Below are 23,687 nucleotides of genomic sequence, written 5' to 3' on the forward strand. Positions count from 1 at the left end.
GTGATAGGTATCTCTTGGGCCTTTGCATGTAGTAAACACCCTCAAGGCTAAATAGATGTGTAATCTCTATTGATTCACAGGCGGTATCCAGACTGTAACCGGATTATGCAAAGCAGCAGCCATCCTTAGAGTGTGTATTCAGTGGGCACTTGCGAAATTCACCGACTGAGGTAGCTTTTTGATGACACAGCCCGGGCTTTTCAAATTCATTTCCAGCTTTCTCTGCAACACCAGCACCCAAAGAGGTTTAAGAAGGGGTAAAATGGGTAGTTAATGTAATAAAACAACATGCAATAGTCAGTACCCACACCACATTGAGGCAGGGCACATAATGATAAGGGCCATTACCAGTGAGTGACTCTTCTGAGGCTTCCTTTGATTTGACAGTAATGAGCTCTGTTGGACATAATCACCGTTAAGAGATGGCTATGGTGGTGGGGGGAAGTGAGGCCCTAATCCTGGCAGAAGCTGCACCTCCAAACAAGTCAATATTTGTCTCCACTGACAAGAGCCTGCAGTTAGGGCAGTGGAAGGGGCGTGAGGCTGTGGGCCAAAGGGAAACGGGAGGAGTCTCTACACATGCTTTATCAAACGTCTGATGACAGGGCAGTTGAATCTATGATTTTAGGTAGAAATAAGGCTGCAGAGAATGAAGTGAGAATGCAGAGATGGTTGGTCCTGCTGCATAACTTAAAGTAATACCATATGTGAAAGGACAAGAATGTGAAGCAATGATTTATCATTACTTTTGTGCAAGAGGTAATCTGTCATGTGTTGGCCATCTTGGAAAATTAATGATTTAAGAGCAATGAGGCTTCAAATATCATTCAACAGCTATAGCCTAACATTGAGTAAGCAACAACCTTGGCTTGAACTCCCATTGCTGTCATTTATGATTACTTAATGCATTATGCAATTTGTATACAGATATGTTACGTCCTTAATATCCATAAGGGATTTGAACTCCTACTAAACACTAAATCACTGAAAACTATAAGTTAACAGCATTATTCCTAAAGGTTTGGGAGGAATAGGGTGTAGTCATTCATGCATGCCTGACTGTCCTGGCCTGTTGTTGGTATTGAGATAAACTGGGCTGACAGCTTGTCTCATATTGTTAGCCCACAAGTCCATTGTGAAATAATTCACCCAGAATACCAGCTGACCAAAGCACCAGGGGTTAGCACTAGGCACGCTCGGCCGTATGGTCCAAAACAACAGTAGCACAGCACGTAAATGTGTTTGATCGTGTGTGGGCTGCTTGACCTGTTTGTGTGTCTGGGTGTGTGAGGGGAGTGGGTTTACAGTATTCTCAAAAGGACATGAACCATGACAATCAGCGGCCCCTTAGTTTTTGTGAGGTCACAGACTATAAATCCAAAAATACAAATCAAATAAGATATGTTTATTAACCTGATGTTAATTTTGTTTCCTTTTCTCAGCTGTTTGTTATTACACATAAAATGAATTATTGTACAATACACTAATGTATTTTACTTTATATTTATACAATACCATCTCACCATCTGCGCCATCTGGTCCATTGCAGAATTCTACACCTCAGTCCAATAGTGATCTGCTTCAGCCACCTACAACTCCTCGGGGGAACACAGTAAGTAAAGACAGAGTATGTGTTACTACACTGCTTTTGTGTGGAACTCTACACAAGGGGACATAAAATTTACTTTTATGTAAATATCTGAGAAAAGGAAGCGTAATATGTCTTCTTTCAGCCATTACAAACACCATGCTAATGTTCCAAAAGTGAGATATGTAGCTTGAACTATCTATTCTAATAAGACACAGACATAAAAGCAGTAGACACAGGTGGCTGTCAGTGTTGTCATCGCCATAAGCTGCTGTGCCCAAATGTGACAGGGGTAAAAAGAGGTGGCGCAGCTGAACCAAAACACAAGTGCTCTGGTCTTCTGCTCTCCATCCCACCCAGGCAGCAGAGCAACAAATGCTGTCCAGAGCGCATGTGTATGTGTTAGCCTATCGACAGGTGGACCTGAGTTACAGAGAAAGCAGAGTTAGCGATGACAAGCAGGGGAATGCGTCAGATCTCTGTTTACATGCAGACCTCTGCACCATACGCACACTGAGCTTGCAGCTATAATCACCATAAATAAGCCATTAACTCAGGGATATGTATCACAAAGGAAGCTGTTAGGAAAAGTATATCTTAATACAATTCACCCATTAGTAGCATTTACACGGGAAGCAAGCTGAAGCTGGTAAAACTGGAGCATCTCTTTTCAGTTTTGCCTGTCAGAATAGGTGGCAAGTTCGGGAATTTAACATGATAATTTCAAAGGGATGGCACTGACCAACATTATTCTGTGGAGTGGATGCAATTTTTAAGAAAAAAGAAACAAATATTGTTACCTAGTGTATTGTTGAGGATTAGTTAGTATATTAATCTTATGACTTCGATTCATGTTTTAACCTACCATTACTCACACCATTAATCCTATCCCCTATGAATAGTGCCTGATTATGGACAACAGAAGGGTAGTATTACTTTAGTAGTAGTATTACTCACCTTGCGGTGCCTCTGTTTTAAACTGTAGGGGTTTTAGAATGTTAATCCAACATAGATAGTTAAATATGGAGGATTGATGGACATTAGAAAAAAGCCAAAAACAAAACAGGAAAAGGCACTTGTTGTCAAGTGTGGGCGGCATTTGGCCCCCTGTGAGTCTTGTGTCTGTGTGTGGGTGGCTGCTGACTGTGGATGTGTGTGGCAGTACTACAGTTTACGTTGTGTGTGTGTTCCCCTCATTGCCTTTTGTCACCTTTTCTGTCAGTGGATGTTGTTCCTCCATTTGTAACACCCATTATTCACGTACATAGAGTTGACAGACCATTGTGGGTGTTTTTTTTTAAATGCCTCAGTCTCCCTCTGTGGGTATTTTGAGAGGTCTATAACTTTACTTTAAATAACAAACAATACGTTCTACCAGTTTTAGTACTTTTGTTTATGTTAGTATGTGTATTGAAAGCATGTATTTATTATACTCTGGCCTAATAGGGATTATAGTAAAAAAAGATTATGTATTGTATAGAAAAACATATAACACTTACAATATTTCATCCCTCTGTGTAATTCATGACTATTGCATTGAACTTGTGAGCTAATAGCTATTTTACATTTTCTTATTGATTTATGAGCTCCTGAATGTTTACATGCAGTTTAAGAAGGGTCTTACAGTAAGTGCCGTAAGCAGATAGGGAACGACAGCTTTGACATGAGAAACTGTCAGGAGGATTAGGCCGCACTCCGTACAGTTAATAACATAAAGAGTCTAAGACGTCCTGACTATGATCCCATCACTCGTCTAGACAGCAGACCGCCTCAGGATCCAACACAAATCCACTAAAAAACAAGATGGAAGTCATCACTTTTTGAATGTCAACAGAAACCTGCTCCCCATATGTCCCTTGTGTATTTCTTATGGGACGCATTACTTTCTAGCACATTATTATTGTCTATGACACTTTTAAGAAGACATATTATGCTTTTTTGTATTTAGTATTAAACTATAACATACATAAATCATTTTTATTTTGCATTTTGTTCATTGAAAATCACAATATTGATCTAAAACGTTTTAATAATAAAAACAGGAATATTGACTTTCCGTTTAAAATTGTAGAACTAATAACAGTGGCATTTCACATTTAATTTTCCCCTGTAAGCAATTCAAATTGTGATGTTGCGGCTTACCGTAAAACATTTTTACTGATACATAATGTTACAAACTAAGAATTTGCAGTTTAATTCCAAATTTTCCAGCTCTCTCTAAGATGAAACTTAACTACTGTGCTCTACTCATTTCTTACATTCTTAAGTCTGTCCCTATTGCAATAAATGGCATTTTTGCTCATGGGAAACAACCAAATCTTTTCTAAATCTTATCCCTTAGGTCTCTGATAATGGAGTATTACAAGTTTAATCATGGCCCACCAAGCAACTATACAACAGGGCAATACACAAGAGTCAGGCCTGTCTCACTCCACTGTCTGGTTTTACCTGGAAGTGACCTCTCAGTGTAATGGCCCAGGCCTTACAAAAGCACTGACACATTTACATGAGATCAGTATTTTCATGGTAATAGTGTTATCTTTTGGCACATTTAAGGAGTGATTAGGAGTTTCAAATAGGCTTCCCCCTTCTCTCCAGTTCTATCCCACACCCCACCATTGATATTCATTACTGTTCAGGTAGTCTACACCCAGGACAGCAGCAAAGGACACAGCTAGGTGAGATTTTTGTCAAATGTATATAACAGCATCTTAAATTACATAATGTTAGGTAAGTTTATGAAAGTCCTATAGCACTGACATCAGTTGTATATATGGTTAGTTATATACAATCCAGCTATGAAGAAGAATATGTGCAATTTCCACATTCTCCTTCAAAGCTGAATGTGGACATTTTCCACATGACTAGAATTAGAATAATCAGTAATAAATAGGTTGCTTTAAAAATAGGCCTACATATTTGTTTGGTCACATTTATTCAGTTATAGGTTATAGTCTTTCTTCAGGCAGTGATTCCAGTGACAACATAGAGTTTGTTTGAATTGATGTTAGGTAAAATCTAGAGACTTGCTGTGCATGTTAACAAGTTCATGTTGGTGATCGTTAGGCGGGAGATGATGCTTCCGTGGACAGCGCGGTTTGGCCAGACCTGAATGTGCTGGACTCTCCTCTCCGGATATACTCGCTCAGGCTCCATCACCATTTGGGCACAAAGAGCCTCTTCACGCCCTTCTCTATCCAGTCCATTGTGGAGGCAGTGACTCGAGATGCGCTGGTCGGTGACTGCTACACGGCTAAATGCCTCTCCTGTCACTGCCTGCCCCTGTGCCAGTTCAGCTGCTGGATGTTCAGGTGCCCAGGTCTGCACTTTGTATGTATCACATGCCAAACCTGATTTCCTCATTAGCCCTAACACTAAGACAATACGGTCCAGTTTACTAATCCACCAAAAACATTCAACACTTTATAGCACCTGATTCTAGTTTATTCCAAACTTTCACATAGGCCGTGTAATGTTTATATTAGGAATAGGTCCTATATGTGGACAGCCTATATTCTGTAACTTTGAAATTCAAGAACAAAAACAGACTAATTTAACATAATTATATTTAACAGCAAATAACAAAATTAACTGCAAGTACATTTTTATGCAATTTAAGTATAATCTACTGATGTGCTTCTAATCCAGGGCCTCTTTTTTGCCACCCTCCTATGCTTGTCCACTGGGGAGCAGCACTGAACATCTTATTTGTAGACGGAAAACGCTCCTCAAAAATATGTTTACTTGTCATTGTTTTGATATCAGGTACGCCACCTGCTTGTGTCGATAGAAATGTTGTTTGTATTAGAATATTCCAGACTATGGCATTCATTTTCTGTGAATGAAGATCTAGAGGTCAAAGCTATGGAGAGGCGAGCTCGAGTGCATTTGTTGAGGTGTTTTTGAGCAATAAAGACACAAAGACTTCCATACTTAAATAAATGCTAAATAGACATGTTTAATGTGTGGAACACTACAAAGCAATAACATCTACATGGAGGCAAGCATTTTTACCTAAATTTTATCAGTTGCTGTTCTGTGAAATTATCCATTCAGACCATCGTCTTATATATTATCATTCATGAAGTATGTGACCAGCTTTGTAAAATTACAATTCCTGAATGATAAAATAAAGTGAATGTGACATAAATGGCCAGAAAAACACTTTAGCTTAACTTTTCTGAAGTACGAAACTGAATTGAAAAGACACAATTTCATTTCTGAAATTTTCATATTTATTCCTTTTTTAAAAATTGAACTGATATTATGAGGTGAATAATATCCAATATATTTTCCAAATGTCATCCTTATGGGAAACACACGAAACTGAAGTGAAAGTAATGTGGCTCCATCTGCTGGTAAAATCATTATTTACAACCACAAATTGAACTTTGATTAGTTTATTATAGCATAGATATATTCTGGTGAAATACACGAACAATCATACTGAGAACAGAATGAATTACAGAGACATTATCCTCTGTAAAGGTCCCATATAAGTTTGGTATTGTTTTACAAAGAGTACCTCTAGAAAATGCTTTTCTTATCAATATGACAATATATCCATCTTAGCCACAAGCCACTCAGCTTCCTGTTTTAGCTTTGGCCTGGGCTAGTTTTTTTGACTGCCGTGGTGCTGTAGGGGGAAGAGGCCTGCGGCTTTGATAAGGCTTCACTGCAGTTGACGTCAGCGTGTTGTCCCGCCCCAGTTGAGCTTTTGAGGAGGGCAGAGTTTCAGATTTGGCTCGTGGGCCCATGATCACAGGGGTACATGTTTTGGGGATGATAGTTGTCATGGTCCGGGTCAGCACTCTCCCTCTTCTCAGAGCCATTGGAGGGGGAGCTGCTGAAGAGGGATGCTTCTTATCTGGACCTAGTTTGGGTTGTTCCTTTGAACTTGAGATCAAATCTTTACCACTCAGCATCTTTCTCTCTAGCTCCTTTATAGCTTGGACAGTATAAACCTGCATTTCATTACGCAGCTGCAATATCTGAACTTGAAACTCCTCTGTCAGTGCCTTTTTATTAGCCTCGAGCTTCTCCTCAAAAACAGCACACAAGTCTTTTTCCTCCTTCTGATTCCCTATGTCTGTTTGTGTGACCTCTTCACTGTTGTCATTTGCAGCTTCCTCATTCACTTCTGTAGTCTCCACTTCTTTCTCCCATACTTTTTGGACTAGTGCTAGTATGCTGCTTTTTGGGGTCCTCGCACCGCCCTGTGATCTGATTTGCTTACGTACCTGCTGCAAAATAGACTGCATCTTGACTTGGGTCTCTTTATCACTCTCCTCCTTGTCTTCCTCCTCCAGGCTTGCAGAGGGTGCATTCTTCTCTGTCTGCTCTGTCTGACCCTTGCTCCTTGCTTCGTCCTGGAGCGATTGATGTTTTTCTCCATTGAGCAGGATTTGAAGTTCAGTTGATGATAAGTCACTCATCCCTGAGCTTGTTGTTGATGCTGTCTGTAGCACTGGTAAAATGTGAGATACCATGGAGTGGAAAGAGCCCAACAGAGTCTAGAGTCTGTCCCTTGAGAGGTTGAATACACTGTGGATATTGTAAGGGGTAATGCACCAAAACAACAGCTTTACACAACATTTATATATTTACAACATTTTAAAAGGTTACATGTGATTCTGTAAAATGTTATTTTTTTAAGCAGGGACTGCCCATTGTGCAGTTCATAATTTCATATTCACTATGTAGTAAATTTGTAAATAGATGACACACATAAGCACTGAATATATACATTTTTCCAGCACATATTTTGAGGATTATATAATCTATTTTCATATAATCACAAAAATCTTGTAAAAAAAAAAAAATGAAAACAAACTCAAACAAAATATTTCCCCTTGAAAATTCACATGGTATCGTTTTACATATATGTTCATATGTACACAACTAAAATGAACTTTTAGTTACAGTCCAAATTACAGTCTAAATTATCTACATGTTCAATCCAGCGTTTGTGTTGCTTGAATAGAGAGAGTGAAGAAGTGCCTCATAACAACACAGTCCTCTGAGAACTGTCTGAAAAACAAAGATCTGTTGGGAAGCTGCACTGGGACCTCTGTAGTCTCTGCCACGTACTCGTCTATCACTGGAATTTAGAGCAATTTACTAATAAGTCTTGTTTCATCACATACAAAGAAAATCAAACTAGAAGTCAGTGCAGGATTATTAAATACACCAAGCTTGTTACTAAGTGACCTTTGAAAGTTTGTTTGCCAGATTATACTTTATACATATAAAATTAGTTATTTTCTAGTAGTAGTAGTGGTATTAGTTGCTCTAATCTTTGATTATTATCTAAGCTTTTTTTTAAATACACAATAATAGCCCTGAATCTAAACCTCACCAATATTTGTTGAAAGTGTAGAGACTGGTATGCTTTTGTGATGGATATTTGATTTTCATGATCTCTCATTATAGTATGCAGCAATCATCAATGTGAATTGCGGAGCATGTGGAGGAGGGGGCTTTAGGAGGAGGGTGCTTTAGTACCAAACTGACCAATGGGAGATCTGCTCCAGTGAGCCACCTCTTGCCACTAAACACTAACATATGGCCTCCATATTTTTTTCTAGAATATACTCTGCTACACTAAACCTGCTGAAAATGAACATATTTGGGCCAGTTTTGAAAAATGAAAATTTACCTTTAACTAACTATTACATGAATAATTTATTGACTATTTAGAATAGAAAATAATTTCTATCACCCCCTATCCAAATGCCCAATACTAAAGAAAAATATTAATAAATCAAGATATTATGGAATAAAATCTAATTTTGCAGCACTTGTAACTCCTAGCAGTTATTCTTGACAGTATCTATTATAGTGTTGACAGAGTTATAAAACCAGTGAGTTTATAGTGGCATTATCCCTATGTAATCATTGTCAAAAAAGCATCTTTTTGACTCCCCCCTTCCTCTCCTCTCCTCGTCACTGGGTAGGAGGCGTGGAAAGTCTTTATAGTAGCTTTTAAAATCCTGCGTTTATGCTAAAACTTTTCCTGCACTGTCAAGAAGTGTGCCCGAGCAACAGAATGGTAAGTCAAATAAATTGTTTTGTTTTCTAAATAGGGCTGGTATTTTATTGTGTTACTTTGAAAATTTTAAAAAACTTGAATTTGTTTAACATTGCTTTTTTCTGATTGCAGACCACGTACACAGACAAAGGTGAAAAGGTATGCATTAACAAACAAACAAATATCACAGCTTTATTTTTAATTGTTGAGGTCTGATAAGTATAACTGTCTGTTAGAAGAGAACAGCACTGCATTAAGTTTATCTGTAAGGGATTATTTAAAAAACTGCCAGAATACCTCACCTGCTTGTTAATTATTAATACCGGAACATTTAACACCAGATAACATGACTGCATAAGGTTAAGGACGAGCCACACCAGAACTGAGATGGGAAAGAGGGCTTTTAGCTGTTTTGCTTCACATAAATGGAATATGCTCCAAGGAAAAGCAAAACTGGACACGTTGGTGACAAAATTGCAATTTAATAATCTGATAACAAACTTTTATACACACACCTGCACTTGTTATTTATGTTTTTTATGGACTTATTTGTTTTGATTGTTTTTTCGGTTTGTGTTGTATTTTAAACAGGGCACCCATGAAAAAGAGAGCCCAAGTGCTCTCATGGGTCCCCCCTGTATAAATAAAGATAAATAAATAAATAAATAAATAAATCAAATTTCTATGTTTTTAGCACGAACAAGGCAAGTTCCTCTGCTTTGATCACCTAACATTCTGGGTTGGAAATGCCAAACAGGTAAGATAAAAATATTTATTGTATTATGTCAAGATTTTAGAGGTATACTTAAACTAGGCCTTGCTATTGGCTCTCTAGAGGGGAGGAGAGTTGCATCCTTTTGTAATATCTACATAGAATGCAAGCCGCTATACCATTACATCACCAGCAGATGGCGACTAATGTCCAGTGCTTTTTTTCCCCACTGATCATATCTAATTGTTATGTTTCTTTTGTCAGGCTGCATCATTTTATTGTAATAAACTGGGCTTTGAGCCTTTGGCCTACCAGGGTTTAGAGACTGGCAGTCGTGACGTAGTGTCCCATGTGGTCAGACAAGGAAAGGTAAAAGATAAACACTGATAGAAACTTTAGTCAAACATGATTAGTTTTTTAAGAAATCAAGCATATTATAAAATGTATCCCACAGATCATTTATGTCTTCTCATCGGCCCTTAATCCTGGAAACAAAGGTACAATATGACACTCATAGAGTACAATAATTTAATATAATTTATTTTTCCACAATTATAGTTCAGACATTTAATAGATTTCTGCTATCAATACTTTAGTCAATAATGCCAACATGTACTAATCCTATATTTTACTAAAATGTGAGTATGTATGTGCAGTAACCTACATTCCACATTTCTAAATTTTCAGAGATGGGAGACCATTTGGTGAAGCATGGAGATGGTGTGAAGGACATTGCTTTCACAGTGGAGGACTGTGACTTCCTGGTGCAGGTATGACAAATTCACTAATATTCATAATAATTTATTACATATTTATTTAATTCTGGGTTTGTTTAATAATAAAATTGTTTTCTTCAACACAGAAAGCACGGGAACGAGGTGCAGTGATTGTAAAGGAGCCTTATGTCTTGGAGGATAAGTTTGGTAAAGTAAAACTGGCTGTGCTTCAAACGGTAAGAAATTATGCTATATGCTAAGATGCATACCACAAAAACAACAATAATAACACTAAATGTGGAAACCATTCAGTATGGAGACACCACACATACATTTGTGGAGAGGATGGGATACAGTGGTTTATTTCTACCCAGGTTTCACCAACCTCTGTTCAAGGATCCTTTGTTATCCAAGTTGTAAGTAATGCAAAGGTTGTTTTTTAATCATTATTAATCATTAATCATTATCACATAACTAATTAAAACCATGTGAGTTGCTGTGACAATATGCAAAATATGTAAATTCTACTTGCAGGCCTGATGGTAAATTGAATTTTATTGATCATGTTGTGGGGAATCAGCCTGATGACGAGATGGTCCCTGTGGTCGAGTGGTGAGACATATTTCACTATGAATGCAAAGTAACTGCTGGTTTCTCTTATCTCTGTCATGTCATTGGTCAAGGCTGAGGTCAGGAAGTTGGTCAAAAGAATGTCAGAATATTGCATAACTCTCCTTTGGCTTAACTTAGCCATCACCATGACTTAGCAGTTTCTTTAGCACGCCTCTGGTGACTCCCACATCTGGATCTGGTTTCAACACCATCATCTCGGCATGTGGAGGGGAGGAAAGACAGATCTCTAAATGAGCAAGCTGATTGGCCCAGAGATCCTGGAGTGGGTGCAACAGGCTGTTTTACATGATGGGCGGAATAATAAATCACCCAAAACAATGAATGTCAATGTACCAGTTGGTATTCCTACCCTTACTAAACTGGAGCAGTATAGTGCCTTTATTTTGACACCCAACATTGGGCTAATTATTTTACAGTGACTACAGCAAACATGTATTTGAACTGTCCAAGTGAGAAAAAAGCTATCAAAACCTTGATGTGTTACTTTCATGTACTCTAAAATGAAGTTGTACATGACACTAGAATCATACAAATCATCAAAATATATTTTGTTATCAGACTTAAACATATTAATCAATAACATCTTATTGGGGGGTATGTGTCTGGCATGTAGCTGATTTTTGTTCATAAACTATAATTGCAGTAATATTTTATATTTTTGATCCAGTGAAATCATATTGTTTATTGACAGGTATCGGAGGAACCTTCTCTTTCATCGATTCTGGTCTGTGGATGACAAGCAGCTTCAAACTGAGTTCAGTGCCCTGCGTTCTATTGTTGTGGCAAATCACGAAGAGACTGTCAAAATGCCCATCAATGAGCCTGCCATGGGAAAGAGGAAGTCTCAAATCCAGGCATGATATCTTTTAAATATTTACCATCAAAGAACATAATTATCACACCTCCTAAGGTGATAAATGCCATTGTTTATTTCCTAGGAATATGTGGAGTACTATGGGGGCCCAGGTGTACAGCACATAGCCATGAACACGTCAGATATCATCACTGCTGTAAGTCATATGGCAAACTTTAAACCAATGCTAAGTGTTGGCCTAATTAATTGGATAATAAAATGATAAATGTATGCAGATTAAAAATCTGAAGGAGCGTGGGATGGAGTTCATGTCTGTTCCAGACACCTACTATGAGCAGCTCAAAGAGAAATTGAAGTTTTCCAAAGTCAAAATCCAGGAAGATTTGGATGTTCTACAGGTTTGACTATGACCCTTACTTATTACTGTTACTACTGTCAGATTCAGCAGACCTATCAACCAAACTCTCTGGATTGTATGTCATTTACAGAAGCTGAGGATTTTGGTGGACTACGATGACAATGGTTATCTGCTCCAGATCTTTACAAAACCAGTTCAGGACCGTCCCACTGTGTTCCTAGAGGTCATTCAAAGACACAACCACCAGGTGGGTGTAATGCTTCATTTGCAGTAGATGGCTCTTTTTACAATAGTACGTAACAGTGTATATTTCAACAATAGTACTTATTTTATTTATATGTCATTAGGGATTTGGAGCTGGAAACTTCAAGTCTCTGTTTGAAGCAATTGAGGCAGACCAGCATGCCAGAGGAAATCTGACAATTCTGACCCCAAATGGAGTAACAAAAGGAATGTAATAGCAACAACACAGGGAGTAACCTATATTCACTTTTAAATAGGGAGACAATGTTAATATCTCGCCATATCAAGGCAGTTACATCATTGACTTACAGATAAATGCAAGAGATTTGCATTGTTTTATTTAAACAAACATGTTCTTTTACTTTCCTTTTTGAGAAACATTGTATGCATTTGTATTGCTTATAAACCATTTACAACATAGAATCAGAAGTTTATTTTATCAATATATACATGTAAATGCCTGACTCAAGCAGTGATTATGCTTTCTTAAATGAAAACTTTTACCTTTTATACAATTTAATGACTAACAAATTTGGTATTTTTTAATTAATTCAATGCTGTTGGTCATTATTGAATATATGGAATTTGAATCATCAAGCTCAATATTGATGTTTACTATTAAAAAATCATTTTGTATAAAATGCTCCCTTTATTCTTAGCATTATCACAAGAATCTTGATGACGTTACTTTATAATCTGGTTACAAAGAGTATTTTGGTATTTAGTTCAATGACCCTTTGCATGTATCTGCTCCACATAAACAAGGTATTTTTGTCTCCTCAATTGGGAATTTGTAGTCATATGTAATCTCTTCATTTATGTTGATTTGTTGTCTGGAGTAAATGACAATCTTCTTCTGGGAGTCCACTGTAATGATCTTTGCATAGCAGTTTGGCTGGAGAATAGGCGAATGCATTAGCATGCAATAAATTAATATGAATTATCATTGCATAAACATAGACTGTACATATTAATGGACATGGCTAACATGCTAGCTGCTGTGTTTCAAATAGGAAGTGAGCATGGGCACGCTTCCGGCTCTGACTCTGGCTCCAATTCACTTTAGATTGAAAAAAAGTGTCACTCCTCTCTTTGCCGCTGTCAGGCTTGTCATTTTGGTCTTAAAATGTTTGTATTAACCCAATCTACATGATCCAGGTATTTTTATTTCACTCGTCTCCATAAATCAAGATTTGAAAATTAATAACAGACAAATCAGGCACCTTCTTTCCCCATGGTCGCTCCAGCTAGCGTTAGTAATGGGTTTGACTGACGCCATTGCTAAGCACCAGCTCCAAGCTAAACCAGCGGTGTTGACGGAAAGGGGCCTTACCTTCAATAGCCTTGCTCCAACTTGGCTCTTTGGTTGCTATGATACTTGTGATAGGAAGTCCAAATATAGAACTTGGCTTCAAATTGGCCCCTATAACTTTTAGCCTCAATAAGTGGAGCTGAACGCTGTAGGTGGCGTCACACTCCCTTAGTCCACTTCTTTGTACAGTCTATGTGTATAAACTACTAATACACTTACATTGCAGCTGTGGTTGATAAATCTGGCCAAATTTCCACATTTAGTTGCATCTATAATGGTGTCCTGATCCACTCGAAATAAATAGCTGCTTCCAATTCCCTCCTCTTCGTATCGCTGCTCCCGCATGTCAGCGATCACCTGAGGGGGAAAACAAGACACATGTAGTGTTTACTCCACTGTACGCCTGGAAACTACCCAGAACAACCAGGGTTCCCAAGGGGCTTTAGATCATCAACTCATCAGGCAAAAACAAAGCATGTTCAGAGAGCTGTCAGTAGGGTTAGGGTTAGGAGCTGAAGTTTACTTTTGTTTCATTACTATTATGTTTTACTGAATGAATTACCTGTCTGATAACCTCGCCTACATACTCAATCACCATCTCATCTGCTGCTATAGGCTCCATGGCAAACAAGCCCCATTCATGGATGTGACTCCGACTGAAACGAATCCTCTTTTTTCGAAACTAGGGTTATAGGATAAAGAATTACACAACATGTGTTGGCACAAATATAAACCTTTTTTGGGCTCTATGCATTAGATATATCACCTTGAGCTGGTTGAACGTAACCAGGTCACTGTCAGCGTTGATGTTAGACAACAGACGTCGTTGCTCAAACCTAAAGTCTGAAGTGGCACGCAGCAGTGTGGGTAATTGAACTTGGACACAGGCACCCTGCCAAAATACAGCGAGGCTTTTCAAAACAAGAAATAATGTAACAAACTACAACATTCCAATAAAACTGTACATTACCTGTGTGCTGCTTGAGGGACTTGCTGGTTTTAAATTGAGATATTTCATTTTCTCTCTCTTGCTGATTTTGTAGTAGCCTTCACTGCGGGCAGAGCCAGTCCTATGGTACAAGCACTGGGACCTATAGCCATCTGAGGCTTCTGGAAGAACTTTGGTCAGTAAATGACAGTTAAGGATGTATAAAATACAGCTGAAATGATTATCATACAAATAACAAGCCATCTTAAGTTGTGACATGTAAAGGATATAAGAATGAGGAATCCAAAGTGTGTCACTGAGCCACCCTAGGCCATTATCTTGCTCTTGAAGCCTTTCATAAGTGCATCTGAGCAGCTTTGCATCTTCTTCATCCAGTCCCTCTTTCCAAACACTATGAAGGATCCTCCTCTCCTCACAATGTGTGCGGCACCTGTGAGCCTCCACTGACACCGGCTTTACACCAGTGAATCTCTTTAAAGACTTCTGCCACTGCTGGACTCTCCATTTTCTTTTCTTTAACTCCTTTTGGCGTAGCAAGGACCGCTTTACTCCTCTGCAATTCTCGCCATCCAAAAGGTCAGGCACATTTTCAAGCCCCTGTAAGGGTTTTGCTCTAACTTTTGACCGGCTACGGCTGGTAAAGTCCTCTGCCGAATCGGACCAAGAGTCAGAAATGCTGGAGGAAGGTGATAATGAGTAGGGAAAGCAACCAACAAGCATTGGGTTAGTGGTCTGAGTTTTTCTCTGATACACTATGGACCTTCTTGGTAAGATGATGTCTCTTCCTGGAGTCTTTGGTATTCTCATGTATGCGTTATTGCACAGACGAAGAGGACTGGTCACTGGCGAACCACCATCTAACATATCCTTCCCTGGAGTTGCTGGAGCTTTGATAGAGCAGTATTGATAAAACTCACATCTTTCCTCTACACCCGGAATTACTGGGGCATCCTGATAAAATGAGTGGGGAATGTGCACTTCAGGTGGAGCTGGTGCACAAGTATATGGAAAAAGAACATGGTTATCATTGACATCTGATTCATCGCTCCCAAGTTCGGACAGAATTCCCCGGCCTGGAGTCCTTGGGCGCTCCACTTCCTCCTCAACAGGAGATGTGGGCTTGCTTCTCAAAAGGTCAAGGTCACTGTCTGCCAAATATCCAGTAGGAGTGGGAGGTCTCATGACTTCGGGAGAAGTATCAATCCATTCAGGGCTTAACATCTCTACATCAGGATTTGGCTCTGCAACACAATTAGAATAACATTTTTGCAAATTAGCCATGTTAACACCATATTAAACCAGATTTTCTATGTTGCTGTCATAATTGCATTTACAAAGACTCTTTTTCAGGTTAGCAAATGTAGAAGTTTAGGGTCAGTTTGTCAGGTGGCTGATTCTAAAACTATATATGACTTCACATAAATATTTTAAGATATTAGTTTAAAATTATTAATTATATTTAACTAATCTTAGTACTTATTTGAACATCACTTTACACAAGTTAGTAGCTGACTGTAGATGTAAAAGAAAAATATTTACCTATGATTGGTAAAGGAGATGGTATTTGAATCTCCAAGGATCTCGCCATTTGAAGGTCCATCCTCACAGCTGCATCACTTGTATCTTGTGGACTGGGAGTTTTTTCATTGTCATCATTATACACTTCTGTCTGAAAAGGCTCTAACCAGTGTGGCAGATCCAAGTCCACCACTGCCCCGGGCGTCTGTGGGGTGTGTGGAGCTTGGGGCGTTTCAGGGATTTCGAGCTCTGTGGACTCTTCATCTTCTTCATTTTCATCAGATGAGATCACAATGCACTCATCTGTTCTTTCATCCTCATCCATGTCGTTAGTGCTCAGGTCAGACTCAGAATCAGAGCTGTCAGACGAGTCAAAGTCTGAAGAGGACTCACTCTCTTCTGAAGTGCTGTCGTCTGAAAATGTATCTTTGAAAAGAAGCAAATAAGTTATAAGTGAAGGTATAAAATGAGACATAGTAATAAGAATCACAAAATAATTTTAAAAGTTGCCCATTTGCTTAAAAAATAAAGATCTAAATGTCAGTAAGCAGATTAAATGCATTATAACGTACCGTACTTATATTAGCTATTTTATAATAGCTTACCATGATCAGAGGATATCACCACTGCACATGTTTGGGAAGTTAAATCAATGTCATTCTCAGTCTTTTCCCTTTCAGAGCTCACACAGATGTCTTTGGATTTTTTCTCATACTAAAATAAATAAAATGAATAATCATTAAATATTATAATATCCTGAGTGCACAAATTATATTTCTTGAAAATACTGTTGATTAAAAAAATAAACCAAAAATGCAAGCTACTGCATCATTACCAATCTCTGAATGTTCTCCTCGACTGGCACATTTGTTGTGACTTTGTCAGACATATCTTTGTCATGATCATTTGTTTTAGCACCGTTAACGCTCTCCTCTTGGACACTGTCTTCGTCACTGTCCAGCACATATTGTCGGGCATGTCTCCGTCTGCTTTTCTGAGATGTTGTCTGCTGTGCGCCTTCACCATTCACGTCTAAAATCCCACTCAGTGTTACACAACATTCAAGTTGTAATTTTCTTTACATAAAATGCACGTACCAGAATTTTCTTTCGTATATTCTCTAACTTTGATTATAGAAGATTCATTACCATGTTTCCTTTTTACCTAAAGAACATTTATATTAACTGCATGCTACATATTTAGAAAAAAACAGCATATCAATGAGATAATTAGCGATAGTTTTACCTTAAAAGATGGTAGTGGAGGTTTTTTGACTTGCCCATTTATATTACTTAAAGGATGTAATAGTTTATTCCTGTCTTCTGAACTTGTTAGGATATTTTTTACTGGAGATGTCTGTACCTGGGGAGTTGCACACAAAGCATTACTAATTTAAATGTAAACCAAATTTTAAGGTGTTAGACAAAGTGACCTTTGCTTTTTCCTCTTGGTTGTTCCACCAGTCTTCAAATGCTTTAAAGGCAAATCCCTCTATCATTCTACGTGTAATGTCCTTCTTTACAATGGATTTGAGTTCATTCATAATGACTTCTATAACTTTTTCCACTGTGATCCTATGGAGGTTTTCTTTGATAAGTGGGTAGTTTGGGGGTGGTATAAATGGATTGAATCTGGGAAAGTGTGGTGGCCATGGTCTAGAAAATGGCACAGGAGCATTGACTGGCCGAATGACTGCTCCCTTATCTAAAGTGAGAGACTTTATTTGTGGAGGTGGTGGGACAGGAGGAGGCAACATTAGTCGTGGAGGAGGCCCCAAAAAGGTGGGGGGTGGAGGTATGTGGCATGGTAGAGGAACAGGCGGTGGGATACTAGGAGGTAGTATCAGGATGCTGGGGTGACCTGAGGGTGGGATCCAGCCCGGAGGAGGAATGGGGATTGTCCCGTTTGGAAGACGAGGGGGGATAGGAGGAAGAGATGAGGGAAAGAAAGGAGGAGGAGGAAAAGCTAGAGCAGGAGGTTTAAGTGCAGGAGATTGAGGGAAGCTGCCAGAGCAAGGTAATAACAGCGAGCTGGGTTCTTTTGTAGATACTGAAGCCGATGGGGCTGCTATATGCTCTTCCCTTCTGTTAAAATTTGCTGAATCACATGCACTTGGGGACAGTGAATTCTTCATGAGAAAAGAAACTGCTTGAGCTGTTTCATCTTCTTCACTCTCAGTAAAAGATTTCCCACTGACATCCTCAAGGTCATGGAGCAAATCTGGAGAACCACATGCTTCATCTGAAGAGTTATGAGCGGCACACGGAGACACTGGGCTCTCATGCAAACGATCTCCTTCTGAGGATTTTTCATCAAACAACAAAGGGGCTGCGAGCTGATTGTTTGTCAACAAACTTTCAATGCGGGAGTCCAAACTCCACTGTTTGGGGAGGGGGGAATATACAGCCGGAGAAGGTGAATTTATTATGCTGGAATTATCTTGAATAAAAGAAGGCACTGCTGTTGCTCTGTTGTCTCTAGTATTGATGCTGAGAGAGTTGCAGTTCAAGGTTTTACTTGTGGTCACATCACTGTTGTGGTCAGACCTTTTTTCCCTTTGAGCAAGTAGTTTAAGTTGAGACAGGGATGGCCAGCGTTTTAAATGTGTAGCTTCTCTGAGGCCTCTGTGAAAATGTGTGAGCTTTCGATGTAGTTCCTGTCTCATGGGTTTGTGAATGTTAGAAGAACAGTCCCCCTGAAGAACTGGAGTTGCCTGCAGACTAGAGTAACATGAATCCTGTGATAGAGGGGTTAAAGGTAAACATGGAGTTCGAGGGGTTCCAAAAGATCGAGGTGTGACCCCAAAGCTGCAGGGTGTGTCCAGCCACACACTGGAATACCCTGTGTCCTGAGAGAGAGGAGAGCTGACACTGGAGGGGCTGGACACGCTCCCCCTGCGCGGCACACTGCCACTCTGCTGCAAAACAATGATTTTGAGAAAAGGCAATAATAGTACAACTTCAATATAAAACATTATCCCAGTCTTAAAAAACACAACATATTACCAACAGGTTGTCAATGAGACTTTGAAGGCCTTGCTCACTGCTACCAACTGGTAGAGTCCAAGGTGTATAGAGGCCATGAATTAGGAGTTGAATGTAACGCGCCCGTTGCTCACCTAAAAATACAAAACTAAATTATTCATTTTCAGCAACACTATGGTTGTCATCTGTTTGAACATTAAAGCTATCCTACCCTTTGTGTCAATTTCCACATGTATAATATTTCCCATCACTGATGTCTCATTGAGGTCTTCAACAGCATCTTTTGCAGCCTTCACAGTCTCAAATACAACTTTGGCAACTCCTAAGTGCTTTTTATTGTTGGGGTTATAGAAGACTTCAACTTCCTCCACTTGTCCAAATTTTTCACACATGTTTAACAAAAATGCCTCCTTCACGTTGTCATTCAGCCTGGCAAAAGTTACTTCTTTGGGAGGAACAGGACCTACATAGTATTCATCAACCTGAAAGAGGATTTGTATGTAATAACAATGTTATTAAAAGAGGTGTGATTTGTATTAGAATATGTACGCAATGTCATATTTAAATACTTTAAATTTGGGACGTAAAAGGTTGATCTTATGACTTCTGCTCCATAAGCGGCATATGCGAGGATCTCTAACATCTTCTACAGCGGACAGACCCAAATCATCAACCTGTTAAGATAAACACAATACAATACAATCACATCTTTACATGATCTGATACTGATGAATTGTGAAACAAACATTAGCGCACTTACGGGTATGCTAAATCGCTCTCCATCAAATCGGTACACTTTGTATAATCCTATTGTCAGTGCGGGGTCAATTACCAATTTACAACTTCTCCAGCGTTGAGGCGGTGTTTCCTTTTCAGAAATCTGTGTTTCGCTTTCCATTACATTTGTCAAGCTCTAATAAACACAATAAAATAAACATTAGGAGTGGAGACGGTGTTGTGGTTGCATGCGGCCCCATCATTATAGCGGTAAGCTAATCTCACACGCCCCGACAGGTGATGGAGCGCATCACCTGTTACATTTACACTTTTCCAAAATAAGAAATATCACGAAACATTGTATAAACAAGCCATTAGCTACACACTGATAATATAAGTTGTTACTGCGTACCTGCGCCAAAGTTGTGATGTTTTTGGGGCCAACATCGTTGAGCAGATGGACTGTTTTCCGCTGTTTTACTCTGAGGAAAATTAATAGATCCCTCCGCTAAAGAAATATAGACCGTTAAGAACGACAGGCGGAAGAACACAACATTTCTGTTTGTGTGACGTGTGGAGCAGCAGCTGTAGAGAAACTGTGTCACTTTGTTTATAATAATACTATTACTTGAAGAGGCTGTGATAATGATATTTTGTCTTCAGTAATTAGAATATGAAATGAACAATTGAGAACCATGCAGTGGTCCTCTATAAATATATATTTTTAAATGTTTTACGACTGCATGTTTTGTGAAGTACTCTACACAGGTCTATTATATGGATAGAGGAATTAAAAGGTTTTTTAGCTTACGATTATTTTTGAGAAGACATGCATTTAGTTATAGGCCAATTGTAAAGTGAGTGTGATGACAGTTTCTTATACATTCAGCATGCTGCACTGACACCTGTTTATCTCAGGATAATCTCCATTGTAAACAGCTCTGGATCTGAAGACACAGCACCATCTTAACACTGTCCAGGAGGTTTTTAGGAGAAACTGAATCTTCATTTTGTCAGCTACAGACACAAAAATTAGTAATATGTCTATATTTTTGTACATTAGGAAAACAAACAAGTCTATTACATAGTAATAATTTATTTTCATAGTGGTCATGTGACCATAGTGCATGTTTGTACAATTTCACATGCAGTAAACAGTATTAAAGCGCAACACAAAATAAAAATAAATAAATAAAGAACCAATGTTGCTGTCAAAATGCGTGTCATGCAGTTTTAACATGATCCAGTGGCAATGATAAAGATGCCAAAGTTCAGAACCATAGAATTGTGTACCAATCAAAATTAGTTCTCCCTATTCTGTTTAAATCTTTAAAAATACTGTGCAATGTGCCATAGGCCAATGACAATAAATATCCAGCATTTCATTAAAGCATTAAGTAGTAACAAAGGTTGAGCAAACAGAAAATAAAAAAGTACCAAACACGATTTACAAAACATACTTCTATGTAAAAGCTGTAACCACCAGAGGCATATTTCAATTTTTAACAAAAACACTACAATATTTCCCTTCAATAATTTTCTCCCATATAACTAAAGTAACAAAGGAGTTCAAACTTAAGCAAATATCATCTTATATAACCCTGTTTTAACATAATGTTTTAAGATGTATTATATATTTTATGTATAAGTTCACATAACCATTGGTACACTTTATAAATTGTGACAAAAATATGAAATTGTGATTGTGAAGACCTTTAAAAATCTAAACCTGAGATAATTAATCTCAGGTTTAATCTCAGTTTTAAAAATGCTGATCATAAGTGTCTGTCGACCAGAAGTTGGCTAAATACCACATGAACATCAACCAAAATGTAATTTTAGTTGAAAGGTTCCTATTTTATTCATCCATTTATACCAATTGAATAAATTATGGTGATAAAATTAATGGCATTCTGAATTAATGAGATTGGCCTAATTAACTTTTGTAACAGGATTAAAACATAAATGCTGGAAATACTGCACCTTGTGCAATTTGGATTTAACTGATATGAAGCATTTCAAATTGAATTGGACAAGTTAAGTTAATGGACAGATTTTAAAAACTATAGTGTGGGATCCAAAGAATCCTTGCATAATACAAGCATTGCACATTTACAATAGGTAAAAAACTTTTCGCACACAGTAAATAGATGAGGGCTCAGAATTTATAAGAGTAACTGACATTCTAACTTCACAGGAAAGGCCATTGGCCAATATTTTTTGCAATTCTGGAAGTGTAGAAACTCACCACAAGCTTTATGTTGATATGTAAAAAAGATTATGCCCAAAATGCCAACTATTCCCTTTAGATTCTGGCTCTACTTTAATGTAATTTGTCCTTATATTTCCTTAAGGGAACGCCTTGAGCTCGTCATTCTCAGCCCTATGGTCGAGCTGGTTCTGAAGGCGGATGACCTGCTCCAGCTCCCTGATCTGCCTGTCGGTTTTGTGGCTCACCAGTGTGCGGTAGAAGTGCACGGCAAACAGTATGAACACGATCCCAAATGGCACCATGATACAGGTGGAAGCAATGGCCGCTGCCTCTCCAGAGCTGATAGTCCCATTTTTGCCATCATTGCTGAGTTTGAGAGGTAGGAACTTGACCCAGCATAACAGCATGACCTCAGTAAGAAAGAGGAGGGTACCAATAACTGTTGAAAAAGCCCATGCCAGCTCGATGTAGTGGTGCATGCGCTCATGGGGAGATTCATTGACCGAATTTAGGTTGTGGACATTGCTGACTGCTTCCAGATTGGGGAGAATGCAGGTGCTGATCATGAGGGCAAAAAGATGCACTGCAACCAGGACAGTGGTACAGGCGCTGAAGGCAATGAGGAGTCCAGGGGGGTACACATGCACATGTTCAGCCTCCAACTGCACTTCCACCATGGCAACCTAAACAGGAAGAAATATGACATTATAGATAAAAGTAATGCTATTAGTGTTTTATTGTGGGCTATTAAGTAACTGTAGCCTTTGCCAAGTATTTTTCCTCTGGGATCAAAAGATTTAGCTTAAGTCTAATGTCACACTCTCACTGATATAATTATGTAGACACAGACAGATGACATTTCAAAGGTAACAGAAAAGAGGACAACAGGAAGTACTACCATTGTGTTGTACCACCACCACCACCACCACCACCACCACCACCACTACAAATTCTAGCCTACGTCTTACTAGGCTGCTACTACTACTTTTAAACTCTTTTCTATTAGCCTACAACTTACTATGTGGTGCCTCTTCCGCTATTAAACAACTATAACTTCCCTATAACTTCTCTTGAATGTACCAAATGCACACAGTTGAAAGAAATAGCTTGAATAAAGTGCATTTAGGCTGCTTTCTTTACTTATCAATTGCCTTCTGCTTTAATATTGTAGGTATAACTGCATAAGTTTTTAACCAGTTAGGCCTAACACAGTAAATTATAGTAGTTTGCGTTATTTGCATTGCGGGGTGCACATATACAAACAATCTGCGTCACTGTGCCTGGAGTCATTCCTCTGCACTGCTACAATCTGGGTGTAACAAAGACGGATTCATTCTCCAAAAGTGTCTTACCATCGCAAATCCAGACAACAAGGCTGAGGTGCGGCTGGTGGCTTTCAGTTTAGCTCGACTCAAGTAAAGTTTTCTCCATGAAAGCGCCTGCAAGGAGTGCTCGTTCAAACTCATTCCGCGACTTGTTCCAAAGTTACGATAGTTTTATGTTGCCTAATTTAGCGGGACAGAGTTTGCCTCGACGTAACACCACAAACACAACGCCACTGTGTCGCGTTTAGACTAAATAAGCCTACGCTAACAAGACCGATAAACAAACTCTTTGACAATTTTGTAGGAACAGCTGACTGTCGGAGTCAATCAGGAAACACAAGATACCCACAATCCCATGCTCTACACAGCAGACCCTGCAGCTGTGCCATAATGTAATAGATATGTGCTCCCTCTGTGACTCAAAGGCATTATTGTTTTAACCTTCACTCTTTAGATTAATATCAGGTCTACACCAGGAGTGTAGCACCTTCATAACCTAGTTAAAAGCGCAATGTGGCGTTTTGGGTGCCTGCATGATAGGTTGTAAACTTTAATTAAACTGAAGCCTTCTTGAGT

At 38.8% G+C, this 23,687-nt stretch overlaps 3 protein-coding genes across 3 annotated transcripts; 1 reads left to right on the plus strand and 2 right to left on the minus strand.

The window, feature by feature from the left end:
- The first annotated feature begins 8,546 nt into the window (after nucleotides 1-8,546).
- On the plus strand, nucleotides 8,547-12,730 carry hpdb (4-hydroxyphenylpyruvate dioxygenase b). Its single transcript, XM_033973229.2, has 14 exons — nucleotides 8,547-8,639; nucleotides 8,751-8,777; nucleotides 9,313-9,375; nucleotides 9,595-9,699; nucleotides 9,785-9,827; nucleotides 10,018-10,100; nucleotides 10,193-10,282; nucleotides 10,359-10,462; nucleotides 10,581-10,658; nucleotides 11,371-11,533; nucleotides 11,618-11,689; nucleotides 11,769-11,891; nucleotides 11,982-12,098; nucleotides 12,199-12,730. The coding sequence occupies exons 1-14, from the start codon at nucleotides 8,589-8,591 to the stop codon at nucleotides 12,307-12,309; spliced, it is 1,230 nt and encodes a 409-aa protein (XP_033829120.1). The 5' UTR covers nucleotides 8,547-8,588; the 3' UTR covers nucleotides 12,310-12,730.
- Nucleotides 12,731-12,745: 15 nt separating this feature from the next.
- LOC117376111 (histone-lysine N-methyltransferase SETD1B-A-like) lies at nucleotides 12,746-20,105 on the minus strand. The gene is made up of 14 exons (XM_055224229.1): nucleotides 19,987-20,105; nucleotides 19,618-19,770; nucleotides 19,427-19,531; nucleotides 19,069-19,339; nucleotides 18,879-18,991; nucleotides 17,986-18,790; nucleotides 16,709-16,905; nucleotides 16,479-16,587; nucleotides 15,895-16,299; nucleotides 14,377-15,596; nucleotides 14,173-14,298; nucleotides 13,969-14,088; nucleotides 13,626-13,763; nucleotides 12,746-12,989 (listed from the first exon to the last, which is right to left on the minus strand). The coding sequence occupies exons 2-14, from the start codon at nucleotides 19,753-19,755 to the stop codon at nucleotides 12,816-12,818; spliced, it is 3,921 nt and encodes a 1,306-aa protein (XP_055080204.1). The 5' UTR covers nucleotides 19,756-19,770; nucleotides 19,987-20,105; the 3' UTR covers nucleotides 12,746-12,815.
- Nucleotides 20,106-20,654: 549 nt separating this feature from the next.
- On the minus strand, nucleotides 20,655-23,481 carry LOC117376776 (calcium release-activated calcium channel protein 1-like). The gene is made up of 2 exons (XM_033973316.2): nucleotides 23,139-23,481; nucleotides 20,655-22,469 (listed from the first exon to the last, which is right to left on the minus strand). Exons 1-2 carry the CDS (start codon nucleotides 23,250-23,252, stop codon nucleotides 21,924-21,926), a joined length of 660 nt encoding a protein of 219 aa, XP_033829207.1. The 5' UTR covers nucleotides 23,253-23,481; the 3' UTR covers nucleotides 20,655-21,923.
- Between the last annotated feature and the right edge of the window lie 206 nt (nucleotides 23,482-23,687).

Source organism: Periophthalmus magnuspinnatus, chromosome 9, assembly GCF_009829125.3.
Source record: "Periophthalmus magnuspinnatus isolate fPerMag1 chromosome 9, fPerMag1.2.pri, whole genome shotgun sequence".
In the NCBI taxonomy this organism is placed as follows: Eukaryota; Metazoa; Chordata; class Actinopteri; order Gobiiformes; family Gobiidae; genus Periophthalmus; species Periophthalmus magnuspinnatus.